Genomic DNA, 22,884 nt, shown 5'->3' on the forward strand with positions numbered 1-22,884 from the left:
TCTGGAGAAACTGCTTGTAATACTTAAAGTTGGCTGCTGTTCTGAATGGGGAGCAGAACTGAGCTCAGCGCCGGTAAACTGTAGAGCCCAGCGGTTCCCCTCCTAGTACAGCTGTCGATGTTTTATGCTTTCCCTTAAAAAAAAAAAGAAAAAACAGGAGGAGCCTGTTCTCAGCTGCTGATCAGTAAAATCCAAGGTCTTCAGCAAGACAGGAAAATCAGTCATTTGCAACCTTACAGAACATCAAGACAAAAGGTGGCACTGATCAGTGCATCTCATTCATTCTGTTGCTTATTGTACCTTTTCTTACGAAGTTTTATTTTATTTTATTTTTTTTTTAAGTGTTTTGAACTTGCATTCGGTTACTTGAATTTAATGCTGTTCATTTTATCTGATCTTATTCAGGGGTCCTTTCACTTAAGCTGTGGGGAAAAAGTGCCCTGCAGTAGCGATAAGGGCCTTTTTTTCCCCCCACGTGCCAGGGCCCTTTCTCCGCAGCCAGTAAAAGCCCCCCCCCCCCCAAAAAAAAAGTGGCCATGCGGCAGGGAGCCCTTACCGCCACCCTTTGAGGTGGCAATAAGGGCTCCCATGCTAACCCTGCGATGCCCGATTTCTGCTGGGCTATCGCCGTGCAAGCCATTTCCGGAGGATTTCTTCCTCCCCCCCCCCACCCCCCGGAAATGGCGTGCACTCAGGGCGGGACTACCGCTGTCAGCTGCGCTTACCCCCCCGCCCTGTAAAAGGGCCTCTCAAAGACTGCAGCTGGCCAGCAGGTGCCAGGATATGAATAGCATGACTCAAGAGCTCCACTCGAGCCAGTGTTGCCCCTGGGAGCAGGAACATGGGAGAACACACTTGACAGGATCATCAGTGTGCACTGGCCTGGTAAAACTATGAAACAGAAAAAGCTCTGCATACCACCATCAGGGCTGTGGAACTTGCAAGAGGATGACGAGATGAGGTACCACTACAGAGCCATGACAAAATATCTAACCAGACAGCAAACTATGGTACGAAGTGAACCTTACGACGAAAGCTGAGAAAATCTCAGTATCTGAAGTTTTACATTTTGTGCAGAGTCCTGAGGTTCTGACTTCCTAAGTGGCTTCTGTCTAGGATGGTCTGTGCATTACTGCACTAAAGGATTCCACTATGAAATGTAGCAGAAACAGCTTGCATTTAATCTTTAAGGAGTTACCAAAATCACATACACAGACCATGCAACAGAACAAAAAACTGACAACCCTGCTGTTTCCCTCCCTCTGGCTCCATCCCAGCAGCTTCCTTCCTACCAAAAGTTTTACATTTCCTAACCGCGACTGGCTCTAGCCACACAGATGCTGTGCTGAGCACAATCAAGCGATCTACCACCGAGCGAACAGAAGTACGACTTTTTACAACTCCGGATCAAGACTGTGCCAAGCACAACTGGAGCATCAGGGGCTACAATGTAGTTACAGAAGTGTAAACGGATTCTGTACCCGTGTTCCGTTCATTTAATTGAATTTACTTTTCAACAGCAAAGAACCTAGTCTCTCACCCCCACCCCCCAAGTATCTGCATCCGAAACGCTCCTCTGGCAGGTAGTTTTATCATTCCTCCTCCTGTGCAGAACATAAGTAAAGGCAATCATCGTTGGAACAGTTTTGAGGACAGGTTTCTTGGGAAATGGACAGACAGTATAGACTGAGTTACCCCATGGAAAACACACTTAATTCGCACAGCTTTGTAACCCAAGGTCCTGCTTATGCAGCGGCGATCTTTCCGGGGGTCTTCTGCCATCATGTGCTAGACAGCAGTTATACACCAGGCTCCAGGATATGCGTCTAAGGCCAGTACTAGGCAGTCTGGGTTCCTCAGCAGACATAATGCTACCAAGACCCAAAAAGCAAGCCGCGTTGACAGGTCTGCATGCTCAGCTACCAAGAGAGAAAAGCTCTCAAAAAGAACGGACATCTCCTGTTGATACTGGTTCCTAGTTTATAGCGTGTGAACAGGAGGGTTGAGATAGGGCACATTTGGCTTCAGATACAAAAAAAAAAAAAAAAAAAAAAGTGTCAACGCACATTCCATATGCCCCATTGCCATTTAAGGATGGTAAAATGCTGGTGACAGACTGGGATTTAAACTTTCAACTTACTGCTTTGAGACACCAGCCAGTCCTGTTCTCACTGCTATCAGCAGAACTTTTTAAAAACCTAAACACATTCAAATACAGCTCATTTACAAAACAGGGGGGGAAAAAAAGTAAACAAGAATTCATGGAGACTGTACAGGGGATTTTTTTTTTTCCCTTTCTGAACTTGGAAAACACTTGGCCTGCCTCTGATCTTCTAGGGACACTGTTCCTGGTTAATTCAAGTCCCCTCCTGTGTGTTTTTGCTCCTTGCATGCCATGTTTTAAGCACCCCGTCTTCTTGCACAGTGCTGTAGGGTCAGGAGGAGTGGAGGCAGCATTCTTACCCCTCGCTCCACCCCTGTCATCTGCAGTGAAGAGTCTGGGAGTTCCCCCTACAGGGTGGTGGAGGGAAGCTTCTTTACCCGTCTCTGAGCCAGAATGGACGATTCAATTGGCTTCAGCTCTGGGACAGGCTTTGAGCTGTTCAAAGCAGAATACGTGGCTGCCATAGCTCCCTAGAAAAAAACCCCAGAAAAAACAAACCATCAACTACGCACATCCCTTAAGCAAGAATCCTACGATAGAAAGGAAGAATGATGTTCTAATAGTATATATTCTATAATTTTTGAAAGTGAAACATATTTCTAAGACACTATAAATTTACATTATGGATTAAATTCTTTAAAGGGCAGTAACATTTAAGTACCACAAATCTAGTATTCTAGAACTGCAATTAACTCTGAAATTTGTTGCCAGAGAATGTAGTAAAAGCAGTTAGCTTAGCGGGGTTAAAAAAAAAAAAAAAAAAAAAAAGGATTTTCTGGCTTCCTAACAGAAAAGTCCATAGACCATTATTAAAATGGACTTGGGGAAAATCCACTGCTTATTTCTAGGATAAGCAGCATAAAATCTGTTTTACTGTTTTGGGATCTTGCCAGGTACTTGTGACCTGGATTGGCCACTGTTGGAAACAGGATGCTGGGCTTGATGGAATTCTAGAAAAGGACAAACAGAACTACATTGCTTCCTGTCCTATGCAAAATACAAAAACAGAATATGCACATCTCCTAGAGCAATATATCCAAACACTCTGTATCTTATACTGTATAACAGACTTGTTAAGACGTTTGATATACAGTATAAAATAGAGAGTATTTGGATTTTTTATCGATTGGGTCGCTGCACAGACCTCTTAACAATTGGCATCTCCTACAGCAGACATATTCAGATCATTAAATGTTTAAAATAAAATTATTCTTCTCTTTTATACCTTTGTTGTATGGGGATTTAAATTTTCTAATAGAGCTAGTCCACTTTTTTTTTTTTGTTACATTTGTACCCCACGCTTTCCCACTCATGGCAGGCTCTATGCGGCAGGCAATGGAGGGTTAAGTGACTTGCCCAGAGTCACAAGGGGCTGCCTGTGCCGGGAATTGAACTCAGTTCCTCGGTTCCCCAGGACCAAAGTCCACCACCCTAACCACTAGGCCACTCCTCCACTGTTGCTACTATTTGAGATTCTACATGGAATGTTACTATTCCACTAGCAACATTACATGTAGAAGTCGACCCTTGCAGATCACCAATGTGGCCGCACAGGCTTCTGCTTCTGTGAGTCTGACGTCCTGCAGGACGTCAGACTCACAGAAACAGAAGCCTGCGCAGCCTTCTACATGGAATGTTGCTACTGGAATAGGAACATTCCATGTAGAATCTCCAATAGTAGCAACATTCCATTCCGCGCTTTCCCACTCATGGCAGGCTCAATGCGGCTTACATGGGGCAATGGAGGCTTAAGTGACTTGCCCAGAGTCACAAGGAGCTGCCTGTGCCTGAAGTGGGAATCCAACTCAGTTCCTCAGGACCAAAGTCCACCACCCTAACCACTAGGCCATTGGATTTATGATTATATTAGGCCATTTTACTATTGTTATGATGTTAACAAAATTGTAAGTACACTGCCTTGGGGTGTTATCACCTAACGGCAGTTGGTTTGGGCTACTTCACATTCCCACAAAGTTTATTTTAACCATTTATAACCTGCTCTATCTAAGCAATTCTAGGTGGCTTACAAAATAGCATGTCCAACGAAGTAGGGAAGGGATGTGTAGGTCAACCAAAACTTTGGTGGGTTTTTTTGTGACAATACAAACTATTGTAGCAGTTGTTCTTGTGCTACATAATCCTTTCTGTGGAAAGATGTTGGGACAGTTTAACAGATACTCAAGACTCCTGAAGTAGCCATATTGCTGCCGAAACACGGGACCGTGTTGAATCCATTGTATCTGTTCTTCTCTACCTCTTGGAGTCCCACTTGTTTTGGTTGACCTACGTCCCTTCCTTACTTCGTTGGACAGTACTTCTTTCCATAGGGAATCCTTCTTTGTTCATCAGGTCTTACTAAACATACCAGGCTGAGGCAACTGTTCCAGGTAACAAATAACCCTAAACAGTGATACAGTTTTAGGCTTCCAAGAAGGTCGAGGTGACGTGCATGGAATGGCCATGTTTGAAAAACCAAATACCAGTGAGCATGAGGGAATCAAAGTGCTTTTGGAGATCAGCCTCACAAATTTTGTTAGCTGTGTGGAAGAAGGCTCGGTTGCTGGATTGAGCTTTTGTCTTGCAAAACTACAAGAGAATAAGTGTGTGAAATATCCTGCTGCCAGAGACGGTAGATGTGAGGATGTAACAGAATTGAGCAGGATTGCCGAGAGACTGGGCCGGGCCCGGGGCCGCCCCCCCCCCAAGACGTCGTCATCGTAGGTGCCCCCCCCCATCACCACCGAGCCAGGCCCCCCCCCCTGAATTCAAATCATAGCGCCTGACCTCGACCTCGCTCCATGTGAAAGAAGCGCAGCAGCGGCAGTCTGCAGATCGCCTCCCTTCGGGCCTTCCCTCCCCGTGTCCTGCCCTCATCTGACGTAACCTGCGCGAGGGCGGGACACAGGGAGGGAAGGTTCGAAGGGAGGCGATCTGCAGACTGCCGCTGCTGCGCTTCTTCCACACGGAGCGAGGTTGAGGTGAGGCGCTATGATCTGAATTCAGGGGGGCCCGGCCCGGTGGTGGATGGAGGGGGGCGGGTGGAGGGGACTGCGGCACCAGGCCCCCCTTGGAGGCCCAGGCCTGGAGAATTTTGTCCCCCCTGCCCCCCTCCCCTCTCAGCGGCCCTGGAATTGAGAACTACGGCAGAAACAGGGTTGAGAGGTCCAGTAGGGTGTGAGCTGGAAATGGAAAAAAAAACAGAGGAGGAAATCTAGACTGAGGAAACTGTTGTAAGAATGACAAATTATATAACACATGTAATGTAGCAAAGTCAGGAACGATTTCCAGAGCACGGTGGCCATGTGGAAGACTGGTCCAAGTTATTAAAATAAATAAACCTCTGAGAGGGGAACTACATCTTGTTTCATCCTTACTTTATGAGGTTTGCATCCTGGTGGCTCAGCTGGCTCTGAGGTAGCTGGTGCCGCTGGGTGATCCATGTGTGCTTGAGGACTTGACTAGCTGTCAGGCGCCGATGAGGATCAATATGAAGCATCCTGCAGACCAGATCCTAAAAGCAGATATTTAGACACAGCAATCACCATACAGTGGCACATTACTATTTATCACTTCTATAGCGCTACAAAGGCATATGCAGCGCTGTACACCATACATGAAAAGACAGTCCCTGCTCAAAGAGCTCACAATCTAAAAATGGAATGTTGCTAGTGGAATAGCAACATTCCATGTAGAATCTCAAGTAATAGCAACATTCCATGTAGAATCTCAAATAGTAGCAACAGCAACATTCCATGTAGAATCTCAACTAGTAGCAACATTCCATGTAGAATCTCAAGTAATAGCAACATTCCAGAATCTCAAATAGTAACAACATCCCACGTTCCACTGCACTAACCACTAGGCTACTCCTCCACTAACAACATTCCATCTAGAAGCCTGCCCTTGCAGATCAGCAACACTGCCGCGCAGGCTTCTGTTTCTGTGAGTCTGACGTCCTGCACATACGTGCAGGACGTCAGACTCACAGAAACAGAAGCCTGCACGGCTGCATTGCAGATCTGCAAGGGCAGGCTTCTACATTACTACTAATCACTTCTATAGCGCTACAAGGCATATGCAGCGCTGTACACCAAACGTGAAAAGACAGTCCCCGCTCAAAGAGCTCACAATCTAAATAGGACAGGCAAAACAGACAGAACAACTAAGAGGTAAGGGAATTAAAGGGTACAGGGCAAGTGAGTAGTGGTTAGGAGTCAAAAGCAGCGTTAAAGAGGTGGGCTTTTAAACTGGATTTGAAAAACGGCCAAAGACGGGGCTAGACGTACAGGCTCGGGAGTCTATTCCAGACGTGAGGTGCAGCGCGATAAAAGGAACGCAGTCTGGAATTAGCAGTAGAGGAGAAGGGGACAGAGAAGAGAGATTTATCCACAGAACGGAGTACCTGGGGGGGGGGGGGGGTGGAGGCGTAGGGAGAGACAAGAGTGGAGAGGTACTGGGGAGCGGTAGAGTGAATGCACTCATAGGTCAGTAAGAGAAGTTTGAATTGAATGCGGAAACGGATAGGGAGCCTTATATCACGCTACTGCTGCACAATACTTTGATGAGAAATAAATGGCCGTGCAGCTCACACTATCGTGACTTCAGCAAGCTTTTGAATGAAGTGTGAAAGGGTCTCTGAGTTCTTTCACCAGCCATCCAAACCTTATGAGAATGACGGCTACGTCTTCTCAGCCAACACTAGAGAAGAGTTCTTGGAAAAAGTCTGAGACTAGCGCTCTCATGTGGAGGACAGCAGCATAGCAAGTAAGAAAACAACCAGGCAGTCGGTCTGCCAAATCCAACACGGAAGATAAACAATCAGGCAGACCTTCTAAAAAAAAAAAAAAAAATGGCTTTATTAGTAGATTAAAAGCTCCCAGATATTCAATGTAAAGTGCCCGACATGGCCATGTTTCGCCACTATAAAATGGCTACGTCAGGGGCAGTGGGTCACCAGCTGATATAAAACTTAAAAATAAAAAAACAGGCTAGTGTGGGTGTTAAAACAGAGAACGCTAGATTCTGGGAACAGTCTCTCAAAAAAACCGCTGTGTTCCCAGAATCTAGCTTTCTCTGTTTTAACACCCACACTAGCCTGTTTTTTTATTTTTAAGTTTTATATCAGCTGGTGACCCACTGCCCCTGACGTAGCCATTTTTATAGTGGCGAAACATGGCCATGTCGGGCACTTTACATTGAATATCTGGGAGCTTTTAATCTACTAATAAAGACATTGTGTTTTTTTTTCACGGAGAGAGTAGTGGATGCTTGGAATGCCCTCCCGCGGGAGGTGGTGGAGATGAAAACGGTAACGGATTCAACATGTGTGGGATAAACATAAGGAATCCTGTGCAGAAGGAATGGATACTCAGGAGCTTAGCCTAGAATGGGTGGCAGAGCTGGTGGTTGGGAGGCGGGACTAGTGCTGGGCAGACTTATACGGTCTGTGCCGGGGCTGGTGGTTGGGCGGCGGGGATAGTGCTGATAAGACTTATACAGTCTGTGCCAGAGCTGGTGGTGGGAGGCGGGTTGGTAGTTGGGAGGCGGGACTAGTGCTGGGCAGACTTATACGGTCTGTGCCGGGGCTGGTGGTTGGGCGGCGGGGATAGTGCTGGGCAGACTTATACGGTCTGTGCCAGAGCCGGTGGTGGGAGGCAGGGATAGTGCTGGGCAGACTTATAGGGTCTGTGCCAGAGCTGGTGGTTGGGAGGCAGGGTTGGTGGTTGGGAGGCGGGGATAGGGCTGGCCAGACTTATACGGTCTGTGCACTGAAGAGGACAGTACAAATAAAAAAGTAGCACATATGAATTTATCTTCTTGGGCAGACTGGATGGACCGTGCAGGTCTTTTTCTGCCGTCATCTACTATGTTTACTATGTTAACAGGTCTGCCTCATTGTTTTATCAGCACCATAGCAAGACAACCAATTTAGGGTGAGCCTGAGCCTACAGTAGGTGAGCACAACATTTTCTATCTGGTCCCATTATCCCTCCCCCCCTCCAACTCAAAATATAAATATCTTAGCTGGCAGAGATCCCCAGGCCCTGCCCCTCTAGTGCCAGAACGCCTACCAAGCTTGGCAGTCGGCGACACTGTCCCTGAGCCACATCCACTACTCCCGTTATGTTCAGTTTTTGCACATCTGCAACATCTACATCATCCCAGGGACATCGCCTTTGACTGCCGAGTTCGAAATGAGTTCTGGCCACTGGAGGACGTGGTCTTCATCTGGTGGTGCTTTTTTATATTTACAAACCATGGGTAAGTTTTTCTTCTTAGAGGGGAGCGCAAGGTTCCACGGTACAGAGAATTTGCTTACAGTAGTATAAACTAGCCAAAAAATGTACACACAACCATAAAATAACTATAGAGGGATCCGTAACTTTTATTATCTCATTTTATACATTTTTTAAATACATATTTGCATTGAAGTTCGTAACCTATACCAGTGCACTTGCTAGTGCTGGGCAGACTTATATGGTCTGTGCCAGAGCCGGTGGTGGAGGCAGGGATCGTGCTGGGCAGACTTATACGGTCTGTGCCAGAGCCGGTGGTGGGAGGAAGGGATAGTGCTGGCAGACTCATATGGTCTGTGCCAGAGCTGGTGGTGGAGGCGGGACTGTAGTTGGGAGGCGAGGATCGTGCTGGGCAGACTTATACAGTCTGTGCCAGAGCTGGTGGTGGGAGGCAGGGATCGTGCTGGGCAGACTTATACAGTCTGTGAAAGAGCCGGTGGTTGGGAGGCGGGGCTGGTGGTTCGGAGGCGGGATAGGGCTGGCCAGACTTATACGGTCTGGCACTGAAGAGGACAGTACAAATTAAAAAAGTAGCACATATGAATTTATCTTCTTGGGCAGGACTGGATGGACCGTGCAGGTCGTTTTCTGCCGTCATCTACTATGTTTACTATGTTTATCAGGTCTGCCTCATTGTTTTATCAGCACCATAGCAAGACAACCAATTTAGGGTGAGCCTGAGCCTACAGTAGGTGGGCACAACATTTTCTCTCTGGTCCCATTATTCCTCCCCCCCCCCACCCCTCCAACTCAAAATATAAATATCTTAGCTGGCAGAGATCCCCAGGCCCTGCCCCTCTAGTGCCAGAACGCCTACCAAGCTTGGCAGTCGGCGACACTGTCTCTGAGCCACATCCCAGGGACATCGCCTTTGACTGCCGAGTTTGAAATGAGTTCTAGCCACTGGAGGACGTGGTCTTCATCTGGTGGGGCTTAGGGATCCCCGCCAGCCACAGCAAAGGTGTGATGCTATTGGGTGAGTCTCAGCCCAAAGTGGGTGGGCCCCTGCCCTACCTGGACCACCCATTTACACCACCACTGGTGAAGAACATTGGAGATTAGCACTTTGTAGAAGTTCAGCATGAACACAGCTGTCAGCACGAATAAAGCAGTCAGATAGAACAAGTATCTGTCCTAAGAGGATGAAAACACCCCCTTTCCCAAGCCTTTAAACTCATTTGGCCACCTACAGAAGAAAAGGTAAAATTATGTATCATACCTGATAATTTCTTTCCCTTAATCATAGCGCTCCCTCCCGCTTCGTGCGGCTGTAGGGTAGCTTTGTATCCCTCCCGCTTCGGCGGTGTTAGGGTAAGCCAGCTCCTCCCGCGGTTGCGGTAGCAGGATAAGCCAGTTCCCCCCGCGTCGGCGGGTGTGGTTCCCGCCCACCGCCCCGGCGGTGGTGCGCTGGAATATTTCCCCTCCCCCGCTTCGGCGGGTGGTGAGCTGGGCAGAGTGTCTCTTTGTGGGTGTAATTCTCTAAGTGCTGAGTCCTGCGGATGGAGCTTTGATATCGACATACTGAGGAGTTTCCGGCAGCACATGACCACATATAGGGAGGCAAAAGGATTGCTCTCTATCTCCACCTGCTGGTAGATGGACACAACCCACCAGTCTATGGATCAATCGGCTTGATGATAGGGAAATGGCCAGTGTATTTCATTTGGACAGAAGCAGCCTTTTTACCTCTCAATATCTCTGGGTCTCATTTGGCCCTGCCCCTGAATGCAAAAAAAAAAAAAAATATACAGCCGCCCTACCTTAGCCGACTCAGAAATGGTGTTCCAGTTTCCCCCTTTGAGGGTGAACTTCCCACCTCCTATTCGGTTCAGAATTTCTTCCGGGGTGTCGTCGGGTCCATTGGCAAATGGAGTGTAGCTGAATTAAAAAATAAATATATAAGAATGCATCAGCCCACTCAAACTGCCTACTCTTGAGATTTAATTCAGTAAGAGTCAAAGAACAGGCGGACGTTAAGAGTCTCCCCCAAAAAAAAGACCGACTCTTTCCAATCTGATTTACAGATAACATCACTACTCACCCCGCCAACATAGTATACAAAAGGATTCCTAAACTCCAGATATCACAGCCTTCATCATAACCTTGGCGTTTTAAGACCTGTGGGAGAGAGGTCAGAGGGGAAGAGATTTCAGGTCTCCAGGAAGAACAGGAAGCAGTGATGGGCATTCTCCTTCTGCCTAACCTCCTTACTAGAGAACAACACGGACTCAGAAGCCTGTTAATGAACTGGACTGTTATTTACATTTGAGTGAAGAAGACGATATTTTGATTTTTTTGGAAAAACAAGCAAACATACTGGCCACAACTAGCAAAATTTGCATGGGGGGATCCTGTACATCTGCTACCAGCACATCTTCTAAGAAGACAACTTCTATTCCAGGAAGGACTGTGGAAGACGGGCGAGCTAGACTGAATTCTGAGATAGCTGATGACTATTTATTCATCTAGAGTTTAAAAAAATCACAACAGTGCTTCATAGGGCATATTTCTCCCTCTAAGGGCATACAGGATGGGTTGTATTTTGTAACCCTGGACATTTAATAGGGTGGATTAGGGTTCCTGGGGGTAGTAGAAATCACTTACTGTTGGGGTTGGAAGGGTAGAGGGTGGTGGTGTACGTAAGTACATAAGTAATGCCACACTGGAAAGACCAAGGGTCCATCGAGCCCAGCATCCTGTCCACGACAGCGGCCAATCCAGGCCAAGGGCACCTGGCGAGCTTCCCAAACGTACAAACATTCTATACATGTTATTCCCGGAATTGTGGATTTTTCCCAAGTCCATTTAGTAAGGCGGTTTATGGACTTGTCCTTTAGGAAACCGTCTAACTCCTTTTTAAACTCTGCTAAGCTAACCGCCTTCACCACGTTCTCCGGCATCGAATTCCAGAGTTTAATTATGCGTTGGGTGAAGAAATATTTTCTCCGATTTGTTTTAAATTTACTCACTGTAGTTTCATCGCATGCCCCCTAGTCCTAGTAGTTTGGAAAGCGTGAACAGAGGGTTATTTATGGAAAAGCGTGAGGAGGGTTATTATAGCTGCTCGCTGTTATTATTGTTTTCTATTTGTAATTTATACACACCAGTTGCACAGCATATTGTTCCTTTTATACTTTAATAAAAAGATTTACATATAAAATCATAATTGTTCGAGGCTTCTGCAGATGAGGACAGAGCCCATGGGAATGGGGCGGGGACGACACAGAACCTACGGGGATGGGGCGGAGACAAATTTTGTCCCCGTGTCATTCTCTACTTCTTACCTCTGGAGCCACAAAGTTAGCCGTGTAGCATGGGTCATCAACAGCCCATTCTCTGCTCTTAACTGTTTAGCAAATCCAAAATCGCAGATCCGAATAGATTCAGGATTGCCGGACTCATCCACATACAGAATATTGCTGGGCTTCAGGTCCCTGTGAACCACCTACGAAAGCAGATCACAATTGTTTAGTTTATATTGCTACAAGGACTAGCCATAACGCTGGGACTTCAAAAGTATTTTGAGTGTAAGGGCGTCAGTTCCACACCGGAAGGCCTGCTTCCATTTGTCTAACATTCAGACTGGTCACAGATGAAAAAAGGGTCCTAAGAGGTCTGGACATCCATGCAGTACCATTTTGTAAGTACATAAGTATTGCCACATTGGGACAGACCAAAGGTCCATCAAGCCCAGCATCCTGTTTCCAACAGTGGCCATCCAGGTCACAAGTACCTGACAGAAACCCAAAGAGTAGCAACATTCCATGTAGAACCCCAAAGAGTAGCAAGATTCTAGAATTCTAAAGAATAACAAGATTCCATGCAGAAGTTCAAGTGTAGCAACATTCCATGTAGAACCCCAAAGAGTAGCAAGATTCTAGAATTCTAAGAATAACAAGATTCCATGCAGAATTTCAAAGTGTAGCAACATTCCATGTAGAACCCCAAAGTGTAGCAAGATCCATTCAGAATCCCAAGTACATAAGCATTGCCACACTGGGACAGACCAAGGTCCATGAGGCCCAGCACCCCAACTCCAACAGTGGCCAAATCCAGGTCGCAAATACCTGGCAAGATCCCCAAAAAGCTATAACTTTTCTTGCTGCCACTGCAAATAGCATCACAACTGAACAGAACTTAAACTTGCATTAGCAAGAGAAACTGTTGCAGGACTCAGGGCAGAGGGATTAGATTTGCATCCCATATTTCTCTCTGAAGGGGTGGTTTCCAGAATACATATTATTTATTTATTTTGGTACATTTATACCCCACATTTTCCCCACTATAGCGAGCACAATGTGGCTTACAAAATTACAAAAGGATTACAATGCATAGAGGGTAGTGACACAAAAGTGAGACGGTCTGGAAAGAACAAGAGTATAATACAAGGATGCTTTACTAGGTGGAAGTACTCTGTGGCTAAATGGGTATAGTCAACATGAGGAAGGTGAAGGCTGAGCATTAAGTGGGGAATAAGCCTGCTCAAATAAATATTAGAATAATTAAAAAAAAAAAAAAAAAAAATCAAGGTGGTAAGAAGCTTTCTGATCCAGGTAGTAAAGGTGAAACAGGTTCAGAACTTAGAGCGCACAGGACAAGCACGAATGACTCTTGGTGAAGGTCCCCACGTGGGGACTGCAATACTGCAGCAGAAATGGGAACAAGCAGACTAGTAAAATCTATATCTGCCATCATTTATTTATTTATTGCATTTGTAATCCCACATTTCCCCACCCATTTGCAGGCTCAATGTGGCTTACGTTGTTCCGTCATGGCGATCGCCATTCCGGAATAAGAAAATACAAGAGGTATTACATAAAGATCATGAATGACATAGTAGATTAAGCAATCAGGTATAAAGAGCCAGTGGCGTACTGCTACGTGGGGCCAGGGGGGCCTGGGCCCCCGTAGATTTGGCCTTGGACTCCCCTGCCGACCCCCCCTCCCGCCGCCAACCCACCATCGCCGTGCCTGCCTTTGCTGGCGGGGGACCCCACCCCCCACCAGCCGAGGTCCTCTCTCACAAAAGGCTTCCTTCTGTTTCTGACGTCCTGCACGTACAACGAAGGAAGCCTTTTGCGAGAAGAGGACCTCGGCTGGCGGGGGTTGGGGTCCCCCGCCAGCAACGGTAGGCAACGGCGGGTTGGTGGCGGGAGGGGGGTCGAGAGGGTCGTTGGGAGGAGGGGGCAAAGTTGGTGGTGGCAGCAATGGCGGGGGGGGGGGGGGGTGGGGGGGGGGGGGGGGGGGGGGGGGGGTGGTGGGGGGGGGGGGGGGGGGGGGGGGAAAATGTGCCCCCTCACCTCGGGCTCTGGACCCCCTCCCGCCGAAGTCTGGCTACGCCCTGTAAAGATTTCATGTTCAATAAGATAGAACGGTATTCCATTAAAAGTTCACAGGATGGGTCGTTGGAGTACGTCTTGATGAGGACATAGTAGATTCAAATTCGGAATGGGAGATAAAGCGGTACTGCGTTAACGCTCATAGGAGGGATCTTTGCGGTATGCACTAAGGAAACCTCACCCTTGACTGTGTAGGTAATCCACCGTCCTACAAATGGTATACAGCACAGCACTGGCCTCCCTCTCTGAGAAACACTTCTGTCGCAGAATTTTGTCCAGCAGCTCGCCTCCTCTCATCAGCTCAGTTACCAGGTAGACATACTTTCCATCATCATACACCTGTAAAATAAAATCAGATCACTAAGTGCACAGCAATGCACCTCCCCACCCTTGGCATGCATGTCCACAGGCAGAAGTGACCTGCCTGCCCCTGAGGTGCTCAGTTCAGCCATACTCACATCTTTTAATGTAATGATGTTTGGGTGCTGTCCGTATCGTAGTAGGATTTATCTCTTCAGAAGGATCCCGTTTGCTTTTGTCAATTATCTACAGAAATAAATAAAATAGTATATGAAGCGGTCCTTGTAAATGGATGAAAGGGGTTACCCTCCCCCCAAAACCCACAGGCAGAAAAAGGGCAAGGCTACCTGGCTAAATTCACTTGGTTGTCTTTGAATAGATTCAGCTAACACAACGGTTACACTAATTCCCACGTTAACCGACTAGCACAGAATGAGGGGGAACGGGCACGGACTGCACCTTGCAAGTAATGCATGTTAAGTTACTGTGTATTAGACTGTTAAAGCCGGGTAATGTGGGGCAGTTAATCCCAGCTCACTAAGCGGTAAGAACATCAGCATTATCCACAATACAGATACACACTATCTGTTATGTCAGTGCGTTAACTGTAAGGGAATATGCTCCAGCCTGCCCCTAACAATTAATGCAGAGGCTTACAGTTATCTGATCCAAGATCAACCTGATTTACCCTAAATTTTTGTGGCTTGCTATTCATCTGCACAGGTTATTCAATTAAACTGGGCAGATTTTTAACCCCCCCCCCCCCCCCCCAATGGGGTCTTGGCTTTTGATGCTGCTTTTAACTCCTAACCCTTATTCACTTGTTCAGAACCCATATTTTATCATCCTCACTTTAATATTCCCTTATCTTTTGTTTGTCCTGTTGTCTGTCCTAATTAGATTGTAAGCTCTGTGGAGCAGGGACTGTCTCTTCATGTTCAAGTGTATAGCGCTGCGTACGTCTAGTAGCGCTTTAGAAATGATAAGTAGTAGTAGTCGTCCCCTGCACGGCTGGGCTCGGCATATATTTGAGCCGCTCGGAGCGGGACTAAGGGGAATTCTCACAGGACTTGAAACTGCAAGCTTCCAACTTCCTGCATGGCACGACGCAAGTATCTGCAGAGCCCGGCAGTACAGGGGAAGACAAGGACTGATGCTATGCCGAGCAAGGAGAAAACAATCTGGAGCCTGAACCCTGTAGAGAAAAACGAGGCTGGGGAGGGGGACATGTTCTCACAAATTGTTCCAACACTATGCCCACTCCCGGCTTATACGTGAGTTAACAGTTTCCTCCCCTTTTCCAGGGGAAACAAAACTCGGCTTATACTCAGATAGGCTTATATTCAAGTATATACGACTAAAGCTGTGGTCTTTCCTACCTGTTTTACAAACACTGAATAATGACCCCTTACATTGTATGTTCTCCAGGAAAATGGAAATATTTACTGTACCTTGTATATAACTCATCTCAAACTACTACCGATAAAGGCATGAGCTAAATCCAAATGAATAAATACACAAATAAATAACCTTGACTGCGTAATCCATGTTGGTGGTCTTATGGACGCAGCGTTTACACACAGAGTACGAGCCAACTCCAATGGCCTCTTTTACCACGTAGCCATCATTGAAGTGCAAATTCTTTCCACGCAGATGCTGGGAAAGAAGAGACGGCAAGTAAGATTATACTTCCATGCATGCACACAGGGAGGGGATTTGAAAAACCCAAGTGAAAATTTGCACATGGATAAGGTATCTCCAGCAAGTTCCGTGCCTGCCTGTAGCATTTATGCCATCTTCTGTGTTTTTGTAAGTAACAAAGTTTGGCTGTGCAGGTAGTTTTTTTTTGACAAATATGAATATGTTTGTGTCATCTGCAAATTTAATCACCTCAGTTGTCGTTCTGATTTCCAGATCATTTGTAATGGGGACCTAATTACTTGATAATCCGGAAAATACCTTAAAGCTTCTCTGTTCAAGCTGTTTCTCACGGATGATCATAATTAAACCCCTAATTGTACAATTATTCCAATTTCTCAGTTCCATTCTAATTGTTATTATACATGACTATACATTGTTACCTTTTTGAATCCATATTATATACTGTAATAATCCTCATTTACTTTATTACTAAATGTATACTTACTATATCACTTTTGTACTATTAATTACAATAACTTGTTAGCCACATTAAACCTGATCTATAGGGATAACGTGGGATATAAATGAAATAAAATAAATAATTATTTAGATAGCACAAGCCTCTCACTCTCACATAAGGAAGTTCTGGCTAGGAAGAGTAAAACGATCTTGCTTTTACACTGTTTCCCTTATTGGGTAATGTATTGGTGATCCACTCTTTTTCTCTCGTTGTGCTGCACACTGACCCCCCCCCCCACCCCCACCCCGCCAACTTTTCTCCATATGTCCCCTCTAGAAAGGTACAATGTAATGCATTCCTTAGAGGTTGAAAGAATGTTGGTGTTGGCTGCAGTGCTAAAACTGGCCCGAAATCTGGATTCGGCCATGTCTCTGTTTTAGCCAAAAATACCAGTGCATTTTCAGCTGAAACCAAACAACCCCTCTTCCCTGAATAAAAAGCATAACTCACTGCCAGAGGATGTGGTAACGGCAGTTAGTGCACCTGGGTTTAAAAAAAAGGTTTGGACGAGTTCCTGGAGGAAAAGTCTATAGCCTGCTGTTGAGATGGACATGGGGAAGCCACTGTTTGCCCTGGGATTGGTAGCATGGAACGGTGCTACCAACTGTGTCTTTTTGTCAGGTACTTGTGACCTGGCTTGGACACTGCGGAACCAGAATACTGGGCTGGATGGACCACTGGTCTGACCCAGTATGGCTGTTCTTAAGTTCTGTGCTTCCCCCCCCTCCCCCGATCAAAAGCCACCACCTTCCCCGGGACTACCGTAGCAGTCCAAGGCAGGAGCAATCCACAGTCACTCCTGCCCAAGCCAGTTCCAACCTCAAAACGGCTGCTTCGTGAGGCCCCAGCGGCCATTTTGACTGCAGAACTGGCGTGAGCAGGAACGACTGGGGAGTGGCTTCCTGCCTCGAAGAGGTCACTAGACCGCCAGGATTTCTAAGGGAGGCCTTGGGAGGGCAGTGGACTGCCACATAGTTTTGGTTTCATCTGAAAAACTGCATTGAATTTTGGCTAAAACGAAATCCCCGGTTTTGGTCACCCTCTAGGTTCCCCCTCATGATGCAATCTTCCTGATCCTAAGACATAAATCTCACCCTGGTTTATTCACTTTACCTGTGCTACTGAGTACACAGGCGCCTGGTTGGGGTTTGGCTTGCCATCCTCTCTATCACTCCACCAGCCACAAAACTGAAGCCTCGGAAGAGCTGGTGTGCCCCCGGCACTTGGAGGGATTCCAGGAGAATCTACACAGAAAGAAGGTGGGATAAATCCGGTAATCACCTGTTTTATTGGAACACAGACAGCAGCGCTCTGATAATTCGTAGACCCCCATTCGTTAAGTTTGAGGAATATCTGAATATAAAATTGAAACCTAAGCAATGGGCTTCTCTCTGTGTCTTTGGAAATCGTCGCTCTTTGACCTGCAATTCCCAGCTTACGAAATTAGTGCCACACTATGGAGCTAGTTACATACTGCTGTGCAGGGGCGTAGCCGGACTTCAATGGTAGGGGGGTCCAGAGCTGAGGTGAGGGGGCACATTTTAGCACCCCCCCCCCCCCGCCATTGCCGACAACCGCCAACAACTTTGACCCCCCCCCCCCCCCCACCGATGACCCTCTCAAACCCCCCCTTCCCGCCGCCTGCTACCTTACTGGCGGGGGACCCCAACCCCCGCCAGCCGAAGTCTTCTTCCTTCGTTTGGTTTCTTCTGAGGCTCACAGAACAGAACGAAGACCTGCAGATCATAGTAACATAGTAGATGACGGCAGAAAAAGACATTGCACGGTCCATCCAGTCTGCCCACACAAGATAACTCATATTTGCTGCTTTTTGTGTATACCCTACCTTGATTTTTAGCTGTCCTCTTCAGGGCACGACCGTATAAGTCTGCCCAACACTATCCCCGCCTCCCAACCACCAGCCCCGCCTATCCACCAACCGGCTCTGGCACAGACCGTATAAGTCTGCCCAGCACTATCCCTGCCTCCCACCACCGGCTCTGGCACAGACAGTACAAGTCTGTCCAGCACGATCCCTGCCTCCCACCACCGCTCTGGCACAGAACATACAAGTCTGCCCAGCACTATCCCTGCCTCCCAACCACCGGCTCTGGCACAGACAGTATAAGTCTGCCCAGCACTATCCCCGCCTCCCAAACCCGGGCTCTGAGACAGACCGTATAGGTCTGCCCAGCACTATCCCCCGCCTCCCAACCACCAGCCCCGCCTCCCACCACCGGCTCTGGCACAGACCGTATGTCGCCTAGCACTATCCTCACCTCCCACCACCAGCCCCTCCTCCCAACCACCTGCTCTGGCACAGATCGTATAAGTCTGCCCAGCACTATCCCCGCCTCCCTACCACCAGCCCCGCCTCCCGATCTTGACAAAAGCTCCTAGAGGATCCATTCCTTCTGAACAGGATTCCTTTATGCTTATCCACGCATGTTTAAATTCCGTTACCATTTTCATTCACCACTTCCCGCGGGAGGGCATTCCAAGCATCCACTACTCTCTCCGTGAAAAAATACTTCCTGACATTTTTCTTGAGTCTGCCCCCCCTTCAATCCTCATTCATGTCTCCTCGCAAGGCTTCGTTCTGTTTCTGTGAGTCTGACGTTCCTGCACGTTGTACGTGCAGGACGTCAGACTCAGAAGAAACCAAATGAAGGAAGATGACTTCAGCTGGCGGGGGTTGGGCGTCCCCCGCCAGCAAAGGTAGCAGGCGGCGGGAGGGTGGGGGGGGGGGGTTGAGAAGGTCGCCGGCAGGGGGGTCCTGGCCCAAATCTACGGGGGCCCAGGCCCCCTGTGGCCCCCATAGCAGCTACGCCCCTGCTGCTGCTTGTCCACTGCCATAGAGCCCCCCCCCCCCAACTGATCTCTGCTTTCCGTACTCTTATCCCTGTAAGATCCTCTCTTCAGCCCAAGTTTTCTTAGATTTAGTTGGTCTTTCGCTCCATTACATCCGCTGGCTGGCTTTTCATGCATGCCACTACCCTTTTTCCACAAGCATTTTGTATTTCAAGAAGCATTCGGATAAGGTGTTTATGCCGATATGCTCTGCTGGATGAAACTGGCATGGGGTTACAGCAAGAGATTAAGATGGTGGTGAGGTGTCTTGATTTTGGACTGGGGAAGGATGCTGGGGGCCGTCTTGTGTGTACTGCATTAATTTTTGTGAATTTTATTTATTTTATTTATTTGCATTTGTATCCCACATTTTCCCACCTATTTGCGGGCTCAGTGTGGCTTACAATACTTTGAGAATGATGGAAGTACAATGGTTACAGTACGATTATGGATTACATTATGATGAGTTATAGAAGACAGAGTAAATACAGGATATCATTTGGGAATAGAACATCAGAGGATAACAGTGGTGAGTTGAGAGGGGACAAAATATCGAGGTAGCATAAAGGTCTAACATTCTTATTTGTGGGTAGGGTTTTAAGGGTGGTGAGGATACGGGAGAAGAGACTTCAGGATAGAGTGTTTTGGTGCGTATCTATTGGTTTGTATGGACTTCATGTGTTTTGATCCTTGCCGTAGATTTTCTCAAAGAGATAGTTTTCAGTAGTTTGCGGAAGTCGAGGTGAGGCGCTATGATTGAATTCAGATTGCGTGGTAGTGTATTCCAGACTTGTGTGCTCATGTATGCGAAGGTCGATCCGTGCAATGCTTTGTATTTTATTCCTTTGCACTTGGGGAAATGGAGATTGAGGAAGGTTCGGGAAGATCTTTTTGCGTTTCTGGGTGGTAGGTCTATTAAATCAGACATGTATGCAGGGGCTTCCCCGTGAATGATTTTATGGACTAAAGTGCATACTTTGAAAGTGATGCGTTCCTTGAGTGGTAGCCAGTGTAGTTTCTCCCGTAAGGGTTTTGCACTTTCGTAATTTTGGTTTTCCGAAGATGAGTCTGGCTGCTGTATTCTGGGCTGTTTGAAGTTTCCCTCAGTATTTGTTCCTTGCATCCTGCGTATAATGAGTTGCAATAATCCAAGTGACTGAGTACGAGTGATTGCACTAGACTGCGGAAGACAGATCTTGGAAAGAATGGTCTAATTCTTTTCAGTTTCCACATGGAGTAGAACATTTTTTTTTGTTGTGTTGTTCGCATGAGTCTCGAGTGTTAGGTGGCGGTCAATAGTGACTCCAAGGATTTTTAATGTTTCTGAGATGGCAGATTTAGTTTAGGTGTGTTAATGGCAGTAAACTTATTCGTGTTGTATTGGGAGGTCAGTATGAGGCATTGAGTTTTTTCTGCGTTCAGTTTCAGTCGGAATGCATCTGCCCAGGTGTTCATGATGTGTTAGACTTTGGTTGATTTCGTTAGAGATTTCATTAATGTCTTTTTTGAATGGAATGTATATCGTACATCATCGGCATATATGTATGGGTTAAGGTTCTGGTTGTTAGAAGTTTGCCAGGGGGGTCATCATTAGATTGAAAATAGTTGGAGAGAGGGGGGATCCTTGCGGTACTCCACAATCAGGTGTCCATGCAGCTGACGTAGTTGAGTTTGATGTGACTTGATATGAGCGTAAGGTTAAGAACCCCTTGAACCAGTTTAGGACATTGCCTCCGATACCAAAATATTCGAGAATGTGTAATAGGATTCCGTGATCTACCATATCAAAGGCACTTGACATGTCAAATTGTAGGAGGAGTATATTGGTGCGGTTGCAATCATTTGTTTAAATTTGGTCATTAGGGTAATTAATACGTTTCTGTGCTGTGATTTGACCGGAATCCTGATTGAGAGTCATGTAGTATGGAGAACTTGTTGAGGTAGTTTGTGAGTTGTTTGGTAACCATTCCTTCTGTTATTTTGGTATTAGTGGTATAGATGCTACTGGTCTGTAGTTAGTTATTTCGTTTGTGTTTTTCTTAGTGTCCTTGGGTATTGGTGTGAGTAAATGTTTCCTTTTTCTTTTGGGAAAAGTCCGTTTTGTAGCATGAAATTCATGTGGTTAGTTAGGTCAATTGTGAATTGTTGAGGGCTGATTTCATGAGGTTGTTTGGGCAGATATCTAGTTTGCATTGGGATTTGGCAAATCTTTTGAGCGTTTTAGAGATGAGGTCTTCTGATATTAGTTCGAATTCGCGTCCAGATTCTGTATGCTGGGTATATTCCATCTTCTGGGTCAAGACAGTTTAGGAGTGTTGTGTATTCAGTAGGGCTGGTGGGTATTTTAAGTCGTAGTTGTATGATTTTTTCCTTGAAGTATTTCGCGAGGTCGTCGATCCCTGGTGTGTCTTTGCTGTTGTTTGTTACTGGTGTGGTGTCTAGCAGTTTGTTTACAAGGTAGACGAGTTTGTGTGTGTCTTTGTAGTTTGGTCCAATCATTGTTTTATAGTGTAGTCTTTTAGTCTGTTTGATGGTGTATTTGTATTTCCTCCGGAGTGATTTCCAGGCATTCAGTGTATGTTCGTCTTTCTTTTTGTTCCATGTGCATTCTAGTTTTCTGACTTGTGTTTTGAGTATTTTCAATTCCTCAGTGAACATGAATTTGTTTTTTTTCCTGTGTGATGTTCTAGTTTGGATTGGGGCGATTGTGTCTAATGTTGTCTTGCATATGTCGTCCCATTCTGGAGGAATTGAATGGTGTCTGTATTTGTTGACCATTCGTTTTGGTAGACCTGTTGCCAGAATGTTGTGGGGTCTATTTTTCCTCTCGTGGTGTATGTTGTTCGTTCATGCTTGTTTATTTCGTTTGTGTATTTTTCGCCAGTGGAGGGAGATCATCGCTTTGTAGTGGTCTGTCCATGGTGTAGGTGTCCATCTTGTATCTGTGAGTAGGAGAGTTGAGTCTGGGTTGAATTGTGTGTAATGATGTCCAGTGTGTGTCCTTTTTCGTGTGTTGGTTGATTGTTAGGTGCGTGTAGATCCCAGAGTTTTAAGAGGTTGTTAAAATGGACTTGGGGAAAATCCACTGCTTATTTAATAAGCAGTATAAAATGTATTGTACTGTTTTGGGATCTAGCCAGGTACTTGTGACCTGGATTGGCCACTGCTGGAAACAGGATGTGGCCTGGAAGGACCTTCGGTCTGTCCTAGTATGGCAATACTTATGTACTTATGTAATACATACTGTTTTAGAAGCTTAAATGCTATTGATAACTGTTCCCAACTAGGATTGCTTGAGATATTGTTGATATAAATGAATTAGAATACAAACCTTTTGGCGTGCGAGATGTGAACTCTGTATCAAAGTAGAACGTGTCATCAGGTTGTGCCACAGCAGGCTTAAACGGAGGTTTTAGCTCCTTGCGGTACAGCTTCTGTTGAATAAGACAGAACACAACTCAGTATACTGCTAAAAGATGGTTTCCTAAAACAAAGCTACGTTAACTGCCCACACCAGGCTCTCACACTTCACCCAAACACAACAGCAAGAAGTGACACTGTCAAAACAGCCTTTGCAGTTCACCTACACGTCTTCTGATGAGTCAGACTATTTCCCTGCTGAGTCGTCAAGACGTGACATACGCAGTTATTTAGGAGGACTGAGCTCTCTTGACGCAGACACTGCATGGATCTGGGGTCGGAAGAGAGATGCAGGACAAAGGAGGTTGGGGGAGGAGTTTTGGAAGGCCCACCCAAAATGATAGGTCTGGCTAC

General features: G+C 46.4%; 1 protein-coding gene across 1 annotated transcript in view; it reads right to left on the reverse strand.

Moving 5' to 3' along the window:
• Positions 1-691: 691 nt before the first annotated feature.
• The window catches only part of RPS6KA1 (ribosomal protein S6 kinase A1), a 186,611-nt gene continuing 164,418 nt past the window's right edge, over positions 692-22,884 (reverse strand). Inside the window, 14 exon segments of the mRNA XM_030218336.1 lie at positions 692-2,634; positions 5,539-5,675; positions 10,221-10,338; positions 10,502-10,578; positions 11,745-11,779; positions 11,782-11,906; positions 13,981-14,138; positions 14,258-14,306; positions 14,308-14,345; positions 15,630-15,755; positions 17,374-17,423; positions 17,426-17,477; positions 17,479-17,504; positions 22,442-22,544. Coding sequence (XP_030074196.1) covers positions 2,604-2,634; positions 5,539-5,675; positions 10,221-10,338; positions 10,502-10,578; positions 11,745-11,779; positions 11,782-11,906; positions 13,981-14,138; positions 14,258-14,306; positions 14,308-14,345; positions 15,630-15,755; positions 17,374-17,423; positions 17,426-17,477; positions 17,479-17,504; positions 22,442-22,544 — 1,125 coding nt within the window. The 3' untranslated portion in view covers positions 692-2,603.

This window comes from Microcaecilia unicolor, chromosome 11, assembly GCF_901765095.1.
Source record: "Microcaecilia unicolor chromosome 11, aMicUni1.1, whole genome shotgun sequence".
Classification (NCBI taxonomy): domain Eukaryota; kingdom Metazoa; phylum Chordata; class Amphibia; order Gymnophiona; family Siphonopidae; genus Microcaecilia; species Microcaecilia unicolor.